At 41.8% G+C, this 18,560-nt stretch overlaps 1 protein-coding gene across 1 annotated transcript; it reads right to left on the bottom strand.

The window, feature by feature from the left end:
* Positions 1–13,276: 13,276 nt before the first annotated feature.
* Positions 13,277–15,624, bottom strand: LOC133649010 (uncharacterized). The gene is made up of 2 exons (XM_062045668.1): positions 15,191–15,624; positions 13,277–15,112 (listed from the first exon to the last, which is right to left on the bottom strand). Exons 1-2 carry the CDS (start codon positions 15,495–15,497, stop codon positions 13,809–13,811), a joined length of 1,611 nt encoding a protein of 536 aa, XP_061901652.1. The 5' UTR covers positions 15,498–15,624; the 3' UTR covers positions 13,277–13,808.
* Between the last annotated feature and the right edge of the window lie 2,936 nt (positions 15,625–18,560).

Genomic DNA, 18,560 nt, shown 5'->3' with positions numbered 1-18,560 from the left:
GGTATGTTTTAGCGCTTTCATGGCAAGTTTACTGACAGATATAAGTAAGAACTTTACACTACTTTATATTAGAAATGGCAACAGCGGAGGATGGATGTTCCATAACAAGAAGATAGAGAACAAGAAGAAGCTTATCGACTATGTTGTCTGCACGGACTACAAAGGCGGATGCCCACAAATGCAAATTTGCAGATCCCAAATACAGATCAGCAGGTATCAGAAGGTAAGAAAAGTTGCCTCATAGCTTACCAAAGTCGTACTAAAACAGTTTGATAGATTTCTGATCGTTGTGTGTAATGTTCTATATTTTCAATGGAACATATAAAATATTGGTGTTGTTTACTTAAGTCATATTGCAGTCTACACGCATCTCTTATGTTTGACTGACATGTACTGGTCACACTTATCATTTCACCGTGTACCAAATAAAATAGCTTGGAGGTCAAAACCAGAATTATTCTGTACATTAGGCGCACCGGGTTATAAGGTGCACTGTCGAATTTTGAGAAAAAAAAAAGATTTTAAATCCGCCTTATAGTCCGGAAAATACGGTACATCTTTTAAAGTGATCAGTCAAATCAGTGATCAGTATTCTCTGTAGTGGACATTTATTTGGATTATTTATTTTATCAAAGGCAAATTTGAGGAAAAAAAAACCCTGTTATTCAAAATACAAGTGTCCCCTTCAGTGGACACTGGCTTATAGGAGATTAAAATGCATGGATCTGCAAATGTATTTTCACTGGTCCAAGTTCCTCTTTACATCAAGAGTGCTAGAGTGGTTTTAGGAATTGGCTGCAAAAATGTTTGAAAAGTTTTGAACTGAATTCAGGGGCCAGTCTGGTGTCATTCAGTTGAATTATCATCATAATCATATCAGTCTGTCGGGCGCGACAATGACTGTTTCATTTCGGTCGGATCATAGACCTCCACTCAGCCCTGTCTTTTGCCTTCAGCTGCCAGGTTGCAGCGTTGATCTTCAGTTCCCTCAAATTCCGTTTAATGGTGTCCTTATACCGTAGCCTTGGCCTCCCTCAGTTTCGTTTCCCTTCCTCCAGCTGTGAGTAGAGCAGATGCAGAGGGAGCTGCTCGTAGCTCATTCTCTCTACATGCCCGTCCCATCTCAGGTTTGTTTGGTTTAGCATGTCATCCATCGATGGCAGTCCAGCACGACTTAGGACCTCCTGTGTTCGGGATTTTGTCTCTCCAGGAGATGCCCATGATGGCCCCGAAGGTGGTGCATCATGTAGGCGTGAAATTTCCTGACTTGCAACCTGTAGAGGGTCCAAGTTTCAGCACCGTACGAAAGTGTAGCTAGCACAGTCGCTCTGTACACCTTGCACTTGACGGGAATAGAGACATGCCTGTTATTCCAGAGTCGTTCCCTTCATTTCCCAAACACAGCACTCCCTCTCCCCATCCTGAGTCTGATCTCATCATCAAGCTTGGCATTTTCTGTCACTGTGCTTCCTAGGTACTTGAATATTCGGCTATGCACAAGTGGTTCTCCCATGACACAGACCTCCCCTGGTAGGGATGATGTGGGCTCATACTTGGGTGGCCGGTACAAGCATTTTGTCTTCTTGATGTATCTGTGTTGGCCCAGCGATGAGGTGGCGACTTGTCCAAGGTGTACCCCGCCTACCGCCCGAATGCAGCTGAGATAGGCTCCCGCGACCCCGAAAAGGGACAAGCGGTAGAAAATGGATGGACGGATGGATGTTTATTCTGAGGCTGAACTGACTAGCTGTTGCTGCAAACTTGTTCACAAGATCTTGTATGTCTTCTACATTGTGCGCAACTATAGCACTGTCGTCCGCAAACACCAATTATCTCACAACCTTTACTGTTGTGTTGCTCTTTGCTCAAAGGTGAGCAACCTTGAACAGATCTGCATCTTTTCTTGTCCGGATGTAGACCCCCTTTGATGTGTCCTTGAAAGCAACCTGGAGCACGGCTGATAGGTAAAGTGAGAACAGGGTCGGTGCTAGAACCCAGCCCTGCTTCACTCCATTCCCATTCAGTTAAATAGACTGGCTTTAAATGCTGAGTTTGATCATTTTTCTATTAATCCCCCAGACTGTGTACCTTCATTTTTGTCAAGGTAAATTTTATTAGTTCTCTTCAACCACAGTACAAAAGCAATGTCTTTATTTTTAATTTTTTTGAAAATGTTTCAATATCAAGTATTATTTCAGTGACACTTCCCTTGGTTATCGTGGAGGTTACGTTCTGGCGAGACATGCTCTCCAATGAAATTCATGCACCCCCTGCATCTGCGCATGTGTATGAATTCAAGAAATGCGGCAGTGTATTGTCACGGCGGGGTTGCAGCTTACTGCGCGATTCGTTCTCCCAGGATGCAAACGGACGACTCAGAACAGGATTTGCAGGTAGGAACATGATTTAATCTTGATAAATCATCCAACTTACAAAACAAAGGCAAGCGTGCCTATCGCACGCGGAAGCTAAGGCAAAAACTTAGCGCAGGAAACATAGAACTATGGACATGGAACCTCACGAAACTGTGGCATGAAATAAACAAGACTTACGTAGACAAGGCATGAAGCGAACACTTAGCATGAACTTGAAACCAGACATGAAGCGAACATTTAGCATGAACTTGAAACCAGACATGAAGCGAACAATGACGCCAGGCCGACTGACCGGCAAAGGCAGGCTTAAATAATGCCTCTGATTAGAAACAGGTGAGCGTCCCGAACCCCAGAGGCAGGTGAAAACAATAAGCAGCCATGGCAACCAAACCAAACTCAGAGGTGTCACAAACAGGAACTGAAGGAGTCCAAAACTAACAGAAAATACAAAAACATGATCCGGACCAAGGATCATGACAGTGTATATTGCGCAATGAAAGACTCTTTCATGTGCGTACAATCGTTACACTAAATAACGCTATACATTTATATTTTGTCAATCCATATACATGTTCCACAATCGAAACAATTAAACGATCTAATGCAGGGGTCCCCAAACTTTTTGGCTCAGGGGCCGCATTGGGTTAAAAAAATCTAAACACAGAAGCTATTTCATCCTTACAAGCCTGTTTGGCAGGTTTCTCTGCTCTTCAGGTGATTTGGGAAAATGATTTTGGACGCTGGCGGGCCGGATCCCTGATCTAATGTGTGATTCATTAGGTTATGAACCCCTAATTAATTCTAAAACTGATGTAATTCTAACATGAAACCTCAACAGGTACTCAGTGGTACTTCAGAATCTGCAATGCACTGAGACTGCAGTGCATTGCCTTATCGACAAAAGTGTTGCGGGAACTCTGTACCTACTTTTGTGAGATGCTTCACCCGCAGCACAAACAAAAGTTCTCCACCTACAAAGACGATCCGCTCTTTTGTAAAAGTAACACTCCTTACTTTTTTGTGGAGGGCTGACTCCCAAAAGTAGTCCAGGTTGGTATTGATTTGCAGGGGGTTGAAAAGGAAAAGTGTCTGAGTGGGATTGTGGAGAGGCTGAATGCTCCTCAAGTAGGATGGAATCCAAAAAGAACAAGCACCTGCTTTGACATGAGTAAATATACTGGCTTTAATTGCTTTTGTTTGTATTTAAGAGACGAGTCAAGAAGACCAAGAGAGCATCTCGTACTTTGAACACATTCTCATGTTGAATTAAGTTAAACCAGCAAAGGGTATTTAGTTTGAGAATTCCTCTTCCCAGTGTTAATTGGTTCATCAATAAGACTTGGAGCTTTTGATAAGTGTCATTATTTGACGTGAACGGTCTGATGACATCAAGTTATTGAGAGAGAGAGCTGCTTCAATGTCTTCCTAACTGGCAAATCAGATCCTTTATTGTTTAGTTCTTATTATCACCTGGCTGTCTGATCGAGACAAACAAGCATGATGAATAGCCTTTGTTTGTCAAATTATTAGAGCAACACAGCACTGGCAGTCTCATTATAGTACGCCACCTCCATTGACAAAGAAACTGAGTGAACCCACTTAATATGCATTAGTTGTCTTCAGCAGTGGGAAAAGAGAAATCATATTACAATGTTTCCGTATTTTAGATTATTTCTATCAATTAACCTTCCCCACGTTTTCTTTTCACCGTAATAATGAAAACATCTTAAGATATTTTGTTTTGGTCCCAAACGGGATTTTTGTCAATAAAAAAATCTTTATTTCATTAGAATGCAATTAATCCATAAATAAATAATGTAAATGGTAAATGGGTTATACTTGTATAGTGTTTTTCTACCTTCAAGGTACTCAAAGCGCTTTGACACTATTTCCACATTCACCCATTCACACACACATTCACACACTGATGGTGGGGGCTGCCATGCAAGGCGCTAACCACGACCCATCAGGAGCAAGGGTGAAGTGTCTTGCTCAAGGACACAACAGACGTGACAAGGTTGGTAGAAGGTGGGGATTGAACCAGGAACCCTCAGGTTGCTGGCACGGCCACTCTCCCAACCGCGCCACGTCGTCCCCATAAATAAATACCGTAATCATAAAAAAATACAGTAATTGAAATAATTGTAGCTAACCCAAGTATTTTTTTTAAATTAAGGAATTAAATTATTTAATTACAATTTGAATTTGTATTTCACTCATAACATGTTATATGGTAATATTAAAATGTTTTAATAATCGACATTTGAAATATTTATTTGTCTTTAAACATGACTATTTACCCCATAACATAGTACATTGTTTTCATACTGGTTGGATGTGGTGCCTAACATTGCATGTAACAAACCAGTCAGTTTGCATACCTCTGGGGTCTGCAACCCAAAATGTTGAAAGAACCATATTGGACCAAAAATACCAACAAAAAAAAAATCTGTCTGGAGCCGCAAAAAATTTAAAGCCTTACATAAGGGTTATAATGAAGGCAACACATGATGTAAGTGTCTATATTAGCTACATTAGCTTGTTGTATTTTAATTTTTATTCTACACATTTTTGCAACATTGTAAATCATTAGTAAAATGGAGGCTTCTCACACGATGAGATAACTTTTGGAAATTAATAGCTCAGAATGGCCAAATGTACTGTGTATATGTGTGTGTCCAAGTTAAAGGAAATGGCAGGCTGTCTTCTTCTAATGGATTTATTACAATCTTTACAAGCTGGGTAACGTTTGCTGTGGTCTGGAACAACATGGCACACAATCAGAAATGCAGCCAATATTACATACAGATAATGCAAATATAAACTAAATACACAGAGGACATAAGTAAAGGAAATTAAATGATCTCAAATATACCTAATGCATGTATGTATATATTGCATAATGATGCAATATGTACATACAGCTAGCCTATTTAGCATGTTAGCACCGTTTAGCTTGCTGTCATGCATTGACCAAATATGCCTGATTAGCACTACAACAAGTCAATAACATCAACAAAGCTCACCTTTGTGCAAAGTTTGGTGGACAAAATTAGACAAAGAAGAAGTGGCGGAAAACAAGTCTTTCTGTGGCAGTATTGGAGAAAGTAGTACATGTAAACAAACTATGGTGAGTTCAGGGATCGCTGAAATTAGTAGGACAAAACAGCGCTCGCCAAATACTCTCATCAGTGAAGAATGTTTATAATAAAGTGGGATTTCTAACAATTAAGAAGGTTTGTATCATGTTTGTCCTCCGACAGAAATATATATTTTTTTCATCTTTTTCCATTTTCACACATCTTTGAAAATGTTCCACGGAGCCACTAGGGCGGCGCTAAAGAGCCGCACGCCGCGGTTTGCTGACCCCCGGCATACCTGCAAATGAAGTTGTAGGTATGTGGATGTGTAGAACGGCCGTGCCAGCAACTTGAGGGATCCTGGTTCGAATCCAGCTTCTGCCACCCTAGTCACGGCCATTGTGTCCTTGGGCAAGACACTTCACTCACCTTGCTCATGATGGGTCGCGGTTAGAGCTGTGCATAGCAGCTTGAACGTGTGTGAATGGGTGAACGTGACTGTGGAAGTCGCCCCCTAGCAGCTCCACTGCAGACACGGCACAAGAGCCCAGCGTGCAGGTTCAACAAGGTTTTAATCAATGTTTTCTTTCCAACAACAGTTTTCTCTACTAGAACGTGAATTTTCAGCCACGTCCGTATCTTCCTTTCCCTCTGCTCCCGGCCGCTTACTGTTAAAGACAACAGATTAACAAGTACCACCTGTGAAAATCTATTTACCTGCCAGCTGTGTCTCGCCGTCAGCACATGCCACGCCCCCGTCTGATGGTGCTCTGTCTTCAGCACTATGGACAGAGGCGGTGACCTTTGCTCCTGCAGGCGCGCTGATCACACTCTCTCTCCACAGTGACGTATAATGTAAAGCACTTTGGGTATCGTGCAAATATAGTAAAGCGCTATATAAATACAGACCATTTACCATTTAGCACTTTGATAAAGATGGTTTGAAACAGTATTGAATTCAAGAAAGAAGCAAAGTCAGCCACGTGGCCCTCCCCTCCACCCTCTCAGGTTATCTGCATTTTTGCCAAAAAAGAGTCTAAGGCCCCGTTTACGCTGCACACCAAATTTGATTTTTTTGCCCTCAAGTGACACGGATCTGATTTTTTTTGCCAGTCTAAACACTCCAAAGTGCTTCAAATTGAATCTCTTGGCATCAGATTCAGGTCACATCAGGAGGTAGTCCTGAATCCCAATCGGATCTTTTTAAATGTGACTTTAGTCTAAACGCAATGCGACCCGAATGTGACTTTTTCGTCAGCTTTTGGCGAGCTGCGTCATTCGAGTGCGCCGGAAAGACGCAGTCGCCAGCGGAAATGGATATTTCATCACAACATGCAGTTTCAGTTTCTATTTAAGACGACCACATTTCCGGTGCATCACTTGTCAATAGTGCGCAAATAATAGGCTTTATGTGATATATGAATATATGTTTTGAGCGTAGAATCACGCTGATGTCCGTGTCTCCTCCATAACAGCCATTGAAAGATTACAACCCTCCCAAATATATTACACTAGGGTTGCACAGTATACCGGCACTAGTATGGTATCACGGTACTAATTAATCAAAAACGGTACTTTACTCAGTTTGAAAAGTGCCGCAGTACTTACAAGCAGACACAGTGTGTAGACAGAAAAGGGAGAATGGACGCATTTTGGCCTAAAAAAATAACGATAAAGGTGAAGTTATAACACTGAAACGCCCTCAGGAAGAGGTGCTTTAAGACATGGCTAGCTTGTTAGCGGCGAATGTCCATCCGCAATTGGCAGTGTTTTAGCTACTTCTAAATCACTAATCCTCGCCTCCATGGTGAAAAATAAAGTATGTTTCTTACAAGTATCATCCCTGCAGGATGAGGAATAGCTAAACATGCTTCACTACACATCGTAGGAGGATACAATAGCTCACCGGCGTCACAATGTTACCAAATGCCATGGGTGGATCTACACCTGACATCCACTGTAATAATACCAAGTACAAAAGTGCTTTTTTTGTGTTTTTCTTTTAAATTCATATTTTATTCATAAACTTAGGAAATACGTCCTCGGATACATGAGAACATAAATTATGACCAATGTATGATCCTGTAACTACTTGGTATCAGATCGATACCTACATTTATGGTATCATCCAAAACCAATGTAAAGTATCAAACAAGAGAAGAATAAGTGAGTATTACATTTGAACAGAAGTGCAAATAGAACATGCTAAAAGAGAAAGTAAGCAGATGAACAAGTATACTAATAATACATTTTTACAGCTTGTCCTTGATAATGTTCAGGGTTCGTACACCTTTTCAATGGCCAAATTCAAGCACTTTTGAAGGACTTTCAAGATAAATTTTCCAGTTCTTCTAGTACCCTTCAAAAGGCGAAAATCATTGTGAGCTTGTTGTTTAAGGTCACCAAATGCTGTCTGTTGGAGGAATAGGACAAATCTGCTAAAACCCAAGCCTAACATTGAACCAGCAGTTATCATTAACTGAATGGGGCATAGAAAATGAAGCAGTGTTTCTGTAGAATATTCAATGACATTGGTGTTTGCAAGCGTGTCTCCATTTGTGTTGTTTATCAATTTTCTTGTTCTTCTTCAAATTCAAGCACTTTTTCAAACCTTGAAAACACAACATTACAACATTTTGTCTCTCTGTCTATTCCCTCTCTTGTCCCCACAATTCCCCCCTCTGTCTTCCTTTTTTTCCTCTTTCTATCCCCTCCTGCTCCGGCCCGGCTGCACCAAATGATAATATAAATACATTTAATAAAGTCAAATACAAATAAGGCAACAAGAGAAGTATCCTACACTTCTCTTTTGTAAAGTAAATCTGAACAGCCGATATGGGCATCTACATCTACTATATGATTTGCCTGAGAAGCTGGGCAGGACATTATAAAAAAAAAAAAAAAAAAAAAAAAAAAGAAAACACAACATTAAAATCCAAGCATTTTCAAGATTTTTAAGCACCCGTAAGAACCCTGAATGTTGACAAAATAATAGAATGAGAAATTGTGATTTATATTTATTGTTTTAATTGGTTTTACCCTTTGAAATCGTTCTTAATCATATTTATTTGTATATTGGTTTTATATTTATTTATTTATTTTGTTTTTATTCAGTCATTGGAGGAGCTAAGGATAATATTTGAATATTGTTTTTAATAATATTGTGCAGCACTTTGGAAACATTTTTGTTGTGTAAATGTGCTATATAAATAAAGTGGATTGGATTGGATTGATGACAATATGTTACTACATACGCCAGCAGACTAATTAGGCGCCTTTGTTTGCTTACTTACTAATAAAAGACACGTTTTCTAGTATGATCACTATTTTATTTAAGGACAAAAGTGTTCTTTGATTGCAATAAGAAACAGATGTTTAATATACCGTAAGATTTTTTGTTAAAATAAAGCCAATAATGCCATTTTTGTGGTCCCCTTTTTTTTACAAAAGTATTGAAATACATTTTGGTAAAATATTGGTATTGAGACAACCCTATATTACACTATATACATCCATTCATACAGGATATTACTTTCATTATCGGCGATGTCTGTTAGTATGAGACCACTTGTAGTCCTCTTATTATCAAAATCATTTCAAAACAGAGTTTTCGTACATTTGTTTACTCTTCTGTTCCTGCTCCATAAAACATATGCTACACCACATCCTAAAAAAGATTAAGTTTACATTTGCTGCTACCATCTGTTAGACGCTGCAATGCAAAAGGTACAGAGTGACTATTCTCAAGGGGAAAAAAAACCCTGTGTAAATATGAGGAAACTGGTAGTGTTCCCTTGGATATCACATTAGATAGGTTCTAGGCCCCCTTTGAAGTAGGTGAATTTCCGTGATGTAGGGACAGTATTTAATTTATGATTTTTATAAATATTGTATGCGTTTTAGGTTTTTATAAACTGTCCACACGCTGTTATTGACCATTCACTCACACTCATGCATATGTAAAATATTACATTTGATATGAGTACCGACAATGACTGAATAATTGAGATGAGATGGTTCTTCCCTGTGAGGAACACAGTTATGGAGAGCTGTTAGCAAAGTCTTTTGTGACACTGTTGCTGTCGTCCTTATATTATTTATAAAGCGAATAGATGAATCTCGAAATGGCTGCTAGTAGGTCGTTTCTATCGGATGGTAAAACAGCTTCCTCTGGGGTTTGAGTTTTTTGCCAGAAGTCTAGAACAAAGTACCACTGATAGTCACACACTCACTAGGTGTGGTGAAATTATCATCTGCATTTGACCCATCCCCTTGTTCCACCAGGGAGGTGAGGGGAGCAGTGAGCAGTAGCGGTGGCCGCGCTCGGGAATCATTTGGTGATTTAACCCCCAATTCCAACCCTTGATGCTGAGTGCCAAGCAGGGAGGTAATGGGTCCCATTTTTATAGTCTTTGGTATGACTCGGCCGGGGTTTGAACTCACGACATACCGATCTCAGGACAAGGCCACTGAGTAGGAGGTGCAGAACGTTTGGACGACATTTTAAGACTTCAAATAAATTCAAAGACTGTGTCAAAAGTAGTTTCTTCAGGGAGCAAATACTGAAGATTTAAAACAAAGTGAGTGTTTGTTGAATATTTCTCACAGTTTTTTGGGGGAAATTATTTTTTTTTATACGTTTTTAATTAAACTTTAATTTGATTTGATGCATGTTTTGTAGTAAAATAAAGTCAATGGAATTAATTTGTTCAATAATTTATGTTTTTAGTGCAAAAAAACAGATTCAACAAAAAATAAAAAATACAAATGCATACCCTCCTGAAATAACCCAGTACGGCTGACATTTAAAGTACCAGTAGAGTGGAAAAACAAGTTGACATTATTGTGCTTTATTGTATCCATTAAACCAGTGGTCCCCAACCACCGGGCTGCACCCCGGTACCGGTCCGTGGACCGATTGGTACTGGGCTGCACAAGAAATAAAAAATAAAAAAAATTAAAAAAATATATTTTTATTTTTTATTAAATCAACATAAAAAAACACAATATATACATTATATATCAATATAGATCAATACAGTCTGCAGGGATACAGTCCGTAAGCACACATGATTGTATTTCTTTATGACAAAAAAAAAAAAAAATACCTTAACCCCCCCAATCCAATTGTATTTACAGTCAGCAAAGTATGTAAAAAACACAGTTTAAACATCACAAAGTTCCACAAAATAAAGTCAGCCATTTTGAGTATTCCAATCCGAATACCGTCGGCTATTTCCGGAAACGGACGTCACTATGACTATACTATCAGATCAGTCATACTGGAAATATGTCAAAATTTGACAGAGATGTGCTGTCTATCATTCACAATCCCCATACAAGATATGGACACATATGTTCTTCTTTTTTTTATGCATTCTAAGTCGTAAATAAATAAACACATAAAAAGTCCACTAACAATGTAAATGGGTTATACTTGTCTACCTTTAAGGTACTCAAAGCGCGTTGACACTATTTCCACATTCACCCATTCACACACACATTCACACACTGATGGCGGGAGCTGCCATGCAAGGCGCTAACCAGGACCCATCAGGAGCAAGGGTGAAGTGTCTTGCTCAAGGACACAACTGACGTGACTAGGATGGTAGAAGGTGGGGATTGAACCAGGAACCCTCAGGTTGCTGGCACGTTCACTCTCCCAACCGGGAGCTCTCTATTTTGCCCACAAAACCCTTTAAATAACTATCCAAATCCTGCCAACATTACTCTTTGTACATATTGTGACCTGGAAATTAACCAAATATTAGCAATGTTGTTATTATAAACGCTTACGCAAACAAACTATTTCTTAGCGGCGCAATGATACAGACAGCTTAGTAACACTTTGCTGCTTTTATTGTGAGCCGGCAGTGATGTCCTCCTGCTCCCGGATTATCGCGTCTCGGCTCGTTAAAATTATTCTAGATAATGAATCATACCACTCATCTGGATAATAGGAGGATTTAGCCTTAAATCTAGAAGCTGTTCATCTGTGACATTCAATTCATACCCGGAGATGGAGACAAACACATACAACCGAAGACAGCATCTGCAGGGAGACTTCCTTGTTAACCCTTTGTGTGCATCATGATTAATTGTTCATCTAAACGGGAAGATATGAACATCCTATCAGTCATCATCGAAGTAAGAGAAGACATTGTACAGTTAGCTAACATTTTATTATGTTTGTAGTTTGTATTTATTGTGTAGCACTTAGCAATACTGCTACATGATGCTTAGTGTTTCACTAAAGCTGGATTTGTTTAGCAGAGCTTCTAAAACTTGTAACTCATCCTCCTTATATTCAGAAATTACAATATAAGGTTCTGGATCATAAATCTCCCCAAAGTAATCGTTGTTGACTCTCACAAAGTCTGCACAATTTGCATTGTTTTTGGCGGGGAAGGGGTCTGTGGTCTTTACCATTACGTCACGCGATAACATGTCTGGCTTCCTCATAATCTCTCATAATGATTAATAATAATAATAATAGATTTTATTTGTAAAAGCACTTTACATTGAACAAACAACCTCAAAGTGCTACAGTGCATTTAAAAAACAACAACGCTAGAACCACAAATAGCTGCCCCCAACGAGTAAAATAAATAGTAACATCAAATAAAAACTAGAACAGCCTAATAGCTAGAACTAGCACACATATATTTAACAAAAGGCTTTTTTTAAAAGAAGGGTTTTTAAGCCTTTTTAAAAGCATCCACAGTCTGTGGTGCCCTCAGGTGGTCAGCGATAGCGTTTCACAGACTGGGAGTGGCGGAGCAGAAAGCCCGGTCTCCCATAGTTCGGAGCTTTGTCCTCGGAGGTTGGAGGAAGTTAGCCTGTCCGGAGCGGAGGTGTCGGGATGGCTCGGGAATGGCTCAAGAATCTCAGTGAAATTGATACTCTTTTGATCATATCTATTTATTCGCAAACTTTGGAAGTCTTTCGGTGTCATAAATCAGATATATATGATAATAGCTTCAATATAGAGGCAACTTGTTTTTCCACTCTACTGGTACTATAAAACCAGCAGGAACACTGCGCACCACGTAGGGAAGTGACAATATGGAAGGTCATTTGCCATTATATTATCAGTAACTGTCAAGTTCCACTTATTGACTCCGTAAAGGACACCAGGACAACTCGGATTTCCAATTGATCAACTTTATTTATCCAACTTTTTGGCTTTGTTGGTTTCTTTTCTGTTGATCTTCATTCAATCAGGTTGTTAACCTTCGAACACAAGTGTTAACAATGGAAAAACAATATATGTACAGGTATTTACAAAAAGGTTCAAATTCAACTGACTCAAACAGGTATTATTTTTAAAGTTAAATTTGCAAACTTTTAAATACCATTGTTTAAACTTTTAAATTATCTAACATTACTTTTCAAAAGGACTCTAGACACTTATATTAAATGCATGTGAATGCACTGTCAAATTAACCAGTTTCAGTAAAATGAAACAAGTAAATCAGAAAAGTAGTTTTAGTCACTTTAAAGAAGTCAAAATTAATTGATCATTTAATTTAATCAATCAATCGTTTAATTACTTAATCGTTCACTCAATTAATCATTTAACTAATCATGCAATTAAGTAATCAATCATGTAAATTCATTACCATGATGGAACTGAGTAAATCCACCAAACGGAGTAAAGGTAAGTAAAAGGTAAGTATAATTAGCTTAATTAATAAGGTAGCTTAATTAGTAAGGTAAGTATAAAGGTAAGTATAATTAGCTTAACTTTAAGCAAAAGTTTTAACATTTTTATCCTTCAACTTTGCTTTTATCTTTATTACTTTTAACTTTGAACCATAATCTTTGACTTTTTATCCCTTTAAATTGAGCTTATTTAACAATTCAATTAACTCAAGCTTTTTAATTATCAAACAGTAAGAAAATACCCAGATGCAATCAATGCTCAAGGTTGGAGTAAATTTGCTGTGGTTCAAACTAAAAACAATTTAAGACAGGTAAGTAAACCAACATGTCAAGGTGAGTTTTAACAAATAAGCATTTCAGCATATTGCAAAGTGGGTATATTCACCGACCATTGGTGTGTTGGAAGTCTTTTAAAGATGGATCTTGTAGATTTTTGCGTCTTGCCGCTCTGCTTGCTTGCATGAAATGAGACAGCACCACCATTCCTTAACAGCTGCCTTGAATCAGCCAATTGGTGGCCATCTTGACCTTGGTGTTCTGGGAAATGTAGTTCTTTCTGGTACTTCACCAAGGAGTAAGATTAAGGAGGAGACAGCTCCTTACTTCCAGGGCAGGGACACTTCATTCACACTGAGTTTCAACTCCACACCTCCCACTTGGCCCTCATGGTTTTCAAAACCCAATGGGGTCACACAGGTCCTTCTTTCCTTTGTTCTTCAATGGGAATTAGAATGATGAGGCGTCTGACATCCCTATGCAGGATTGTTGCTGGGATTTGATGTCTGAGCCTCTTGGTTTTCGTGGTCGGTTTTTCTTTGTCGCTTGTCTTCTTGATGGGGACAGGATAGCTGGGAAAGGTCCTCACAAGCACGTCTCTTATGATGCCTTTGCTGTCCGTATTGGCTCTGACTACTCTGGCCAGCTTGTACTGTCCTCTCAGGGCATTTTGGTCAGCCAACCAGACCACATCTCCGACAGAAACATTTCGCTCTTTGGTGTGCCATTTGTTTCTTATGAAGAGGTTGGGTCCAGCTAGTTGGCTCCATTTCTTCCAGAATTTGGTGACTTCAGCTTGAATTACTTGCAGTCTTTTATAAGGATAGCGATCAAACTGGAAGTCTCCAGGATCTCCCTTAGGGTTGGCACGCCCTAGGAGCAGAGAGTTCGGGGTGATGTATTCCACACAGTCTTCCCTGCTTTGAGTTCTTGCATCGATTGGTCGCTCATTTGCAAGGTTGGCAGCCATGTAGAGGAAGGTTTGAAATTCACCCCAGGTGAAGACACCATCTCCGCCGACATTGGTCAGGGCCCGTTTGACCACTCTGACAGCCGCTTCTGCAGCACCATTTCTGTGGGGAGAATCCGCAGGGTGGATCTTCCAGGACCATTCTGTTCCATGGTTGGCAGCCATGTCTTCGACTTGAGACTTGTCCAGTCGGTCAAGGAATGTGTACAGCTGTTCCAGAGCAGGTTTGGCGCCCACAAAATTTGTGCCGGGGTCTGACCAGAGCTTCCTGGGATGTCCTCTGAGTGACGTGAACCTCTGATAGGCGAGGAGGAAGCCTTGGGATGACTGGTCACTCACTAGTTCAGTGTGTATGGCACGGGAGGCCATGCAACTGAAGACGATTCCCCACACTTTCAGTCTGGTTCTTTTCTTGACTTCATCCTTCACTTCATAAGGGCCGAATAGGTCCATGGTTGTGAATTCAAAAGGAGCAGCTGGGGTGGTTCGCTCTGGAGGTAAGTCTGCCATGATTTGTTGACACTTCTTTGCTCTGTTCTTTCTGCAAACTATGCAGCTGTCAACTACTTTCTTGGCAATTCTCCGGCCCTTTATTATCCACGCTGTCTTCCTCATCCGTAGAAGGGTTCCTGCTACCCCCTCGTGGTTAGCGTCATGGGATTCTTGTGCCAGCAATGTTGACACCCATGCTTCAAATGGCAAGACTGGCACGGCTGTCTCATCTTCGTTAAATATCTGGATCCTCCCTGCACAAACGAGGAGTCCAGTTTTCACATCTTTGAATACTGCCAATCTGCTCAGAGTAGTGACTGGGAATGTTACACCTTCTTGAGCTGCGAGGAAGACGTCTTCACGTGCACCTTCTAGTTCAGTGCCAGCCAATCCAGCCTGCTTGGGTGTTGCCTCCCACTTTGGTTGTCCTGGGTTCGACCTCCTCTTCAGCCACTGCTCGGCAGCTCGTCGTGTCCAGGCAACAACTCTGATCAGTTTTGTCAGGCTACTGAACCTTTTTACATCCACAAGATGTTTCACCCAGCTAGTGGGTTTTCTTCTTGGCATAATAGGTTTCGATTCTTCACAGGGACTTTCCTTTTCCGGAGTGGCCAGTGGGTCTTCTTTTTGCCGACTCATCTTAGCTTGAGCTCTGGTCAGTGCAGCAGAGAATGCCTTTCTTTGAAGCTTGTTTACACTCTCCCTGGCCTGGGCTGCAACTTCTCCAGCTGACTGAATAGGCCACTCCTCCACTGGCCACTTCAGGAACTCTGGTCCGTTTTGCCACGTGGATTCCTCATTTAAGTCTTTGGGATTGCCTCCTCTTGTTATTAAGTCAGCAATGTTCAGATCTCCTCTGATCCACCACCAGTCTTGCACTGGCCCGGACATCTGGATTTCGCCCACTCTGTTGGCGAAGAAGGTTTGGTATCCGTATGATTCTCGTTGGATGGCCCCGAGGACTGTTTGACTGTCCAGTAGGTGGAACCATTTCTCAATCTTCATACGGGCATGTTTCTCCACGTACTTCCGAATTCTGGCAGCAAAGACTGCGCCACAGATTTCTGCTTTTACAGCATCTCCCTTTTGGTCCAGGGGTGTCAGTTTGGCCTTTGCTTCCACGAATCGAACTTCAGTTCCGTGACTTGTCTCCCATCTGACGTACATCACAGCACCATAGGTTTTGTCACTTCCGTCAGAAAATGTGATGCCGTAGGGTTTCCCTTTCCAGTCGGGCGGTGTGAGGCTCCTGTGGAATTTCACCTGTCCAAGCTGGACATATTCCTCGAAGAGCTGTATGGCTTCTTCCCTGAGTCTTTCTGAAAGAGGTTGATCCCAGGTTTCTTGGGTCAGCTTGCCACCCCCTCCTTCTTGGAATGCTTTACGGACGAGAATTGCTCCCTTCTGCTTGACCGGTGCAACTAGGCCGATTGGGTCGTACAGTGCAGCAACTTGGCTTAGGAGAGCTCTCCTCGTCAGTGGGTTAGGCGTTTCAGCTCTCACCTCCTCTTCAAGAAGATCTTTGCCAACTCTCATCTTTTTCTTCCTATTGGAAAAGTTAACCGCCGTCAGCATGTACAGTTTGTCTTTGTCCACCTGGTAGCCGATGCCCAGGGCTTTGTTCTCTCCTTCTCTTATTTGGTTTGGAAGAATCAAGGTGTTTCCTTGCTCTGGCTTTAGGACATCCGCTTCAGTTTCTTTCCTCCCACTTTGCCCTGACCTGACCCATGGTTTGAGGAAGAAGCCTCCAGCCTTTAGGACCTCTTCAACTCCAGCTGTGATTTGGTCAAGTCTGTTCAGGTCATTGTGGGAGGTCAACAGGTCATCCACGTAGCTGTCTTCTTCAATGACTCTGCGTTCATCCTGCAGGTGAGTGAAGTTGGGCAGACTTGCAGTTTCCCTCATGGCCAATTGAGCAATGCAGCCAGCAGGTTTGTCGCCCATATTGACTCTGGTGACGGCATACTCACTGATTTCCTCTTCTGGGCTGTCTCTCCACAGGAACCTGTGCAGATGCATCTCTCGCTCTTCCAACCAGACAGAGTTATACATCTTTCTGATGTCGCCCAGAGCTGCGTTCACTCCTTCTCTGAATCGGAGCAGGACAGCTCTGATGGGGTTGAGAACATCTGGTCCTTTTAGGAGAAGATCATTCATGCTCACTCCGTTGTATTTTTGGCTGCTGTTCTAGACAATACGAACTGGTGTAGTCACTGAATGGGGATTTGGCGCCACCAAGTGGCTGACATACCAAACTGGTCCTTTCCACTTCTCCATGACTTCATTGGTGAGTTTTATGGCTGCGCCTCTTTGGACCATTTCATGGATCTGGGTGGAATATGCAACTTTCCAGTCTGGGTCTTTGCTCAGTTGCTTTTCCATTCTCAAGAAGCAAGCTTGGACTGCTCTTTTGTTGTTGGGGAGAGAGGCTGGATTTTCAGTCCAGGGATATTTGGCATCCCAGTGTGGAGTTGAGGAGTGAGAGTCCTCCATCTTGTAGGTGAGTCCTCCTTTAATGATCTCAAACTCCCTCTCCTCCGCCAGGGTCATGTCCTTTCCTCCTGGAGGACAGTTTCCACACCGGCAGCTTCCACATTTCGGCTCACATGCAGCTCCGATGCTGTCCCAGTGCCACCAATCAAGAAATTCACGGTTACTGGCAGATGTAGTTGCGTGGGCCACATCGTCCTGCTGTAGCCGGCCTGGCTCAGACGCTGGGACTGTGATCTCTTGGTATCGGACAGCAGCGGTTCTCATGGAGCGGGCAAAGTGGGTTCTTGACTCATATGCTGCCACCTCCACTTCTTCGAGCAAGTCAGGGTGTGCTCCACCGACTGTTTTGCCCAGGGGGCTCTCCCATAGGACAAGGTCACCGATGACTTTTAGTCTTTGGGGTGCGAGTCGTCCCTCGCGATGGCTTATGAGGAGCTCGACTACCTCTGGTCTTTCTAACTCCTCAAGCTGGACATCTGGGAAGAAGCTTTTCAACTTTTCGGGTTCAGTTGCTTGATGGACCTTTGCAATTTGCTCCAGGCCATAGCAGACCAGTTGATGTGCTCGCTCAGTCCCCTTGGGAGTCTTGACTCGGACCTTCAGGAGGTACCTTTTCGTCCTGACTTTCATTGTCATGCCTCCAACTCCATGTACGACCAGCGCTATGTCTTCACTTCTCAGGCCAAGTCTTTCGGCAGCTTTGTGAGTGATGTAATTTGTGTCGGATGCCAGGTCTATAAGTGTGCCAATCTTCTGACCTGCGTTAGCTGTGACCATCATCAACATCATCATCACTGGTAACTCAGCCAGCCCAGTTTCCTTCAGCAGTTCAGACTGGCCCGCTGATTTGAGAGTCATTGAGGCTCGGTTTGAGAATGCCTTTCTGCCCTTCTCTGCCAGTTCTGGGGCAAGTTGTGACAAGAAGGCCTCCTGTTCCTCAGTGAATTTACCTTTTCCTTCTTTTCCTCCTTTTGCACCTTTGCTTCCTTCTCTTCTGGCCTCTGCTGTTGGGCATAGGAAGTAGTGGTGGTCAGGTGTGCCGCTTGCCCTTTTGCAGTCTTGGTTTCCGCATAGGAAGGTGTCTCTGCAGTAGCCACCTGCGTCGTGATACCCAAGACACTTCCTGCACGCTCCCAGCTTCTTCAGGGCCATTTTCTTCTCATGTAGCTTCAAGCCTTTAAACTTCTTGCAAAAGTAGATCTTGTTGGT

The sequence above is a fragment of the Entelurus aequoreus genome, linkage group LG04, assembly GCF_033978785.1.
Source record: "Entelurus aequoreus isolate RoL-2023_Sb linkage group LG04, RoL_Eaeq_v1.1, whole genome shotgun sequence".
NCBI classification, from domain to species: domain Eukaryota; kingdom Metazoa; phylum Chordata; class Actinopteri; order Syngnathiformes; family Syngnathidae; genus Entelurus; species Entelurus aequoreus.
Note: the sequence above shows the minus strand (reverse complement) of the source record. Positions and strands in the feature narration are given on the sequence as shown.

Coding starts and splice junctions, on each gene's coding strand:
- LOC133649010 (XM_062045668.1), bottom strand. CDS start 15,497: ATGAGTCGGCAAAAAGAAGACCCACTGGCCACTCCGGAAAAGGAAAGT. Junction 15,113..15,190: donor CTTCCTCGCAGCTCAAGAAG/GTGTAACATTCC, acceptor TCGTTTGTGCAG/GGAGGATCCAGATATTTAAC.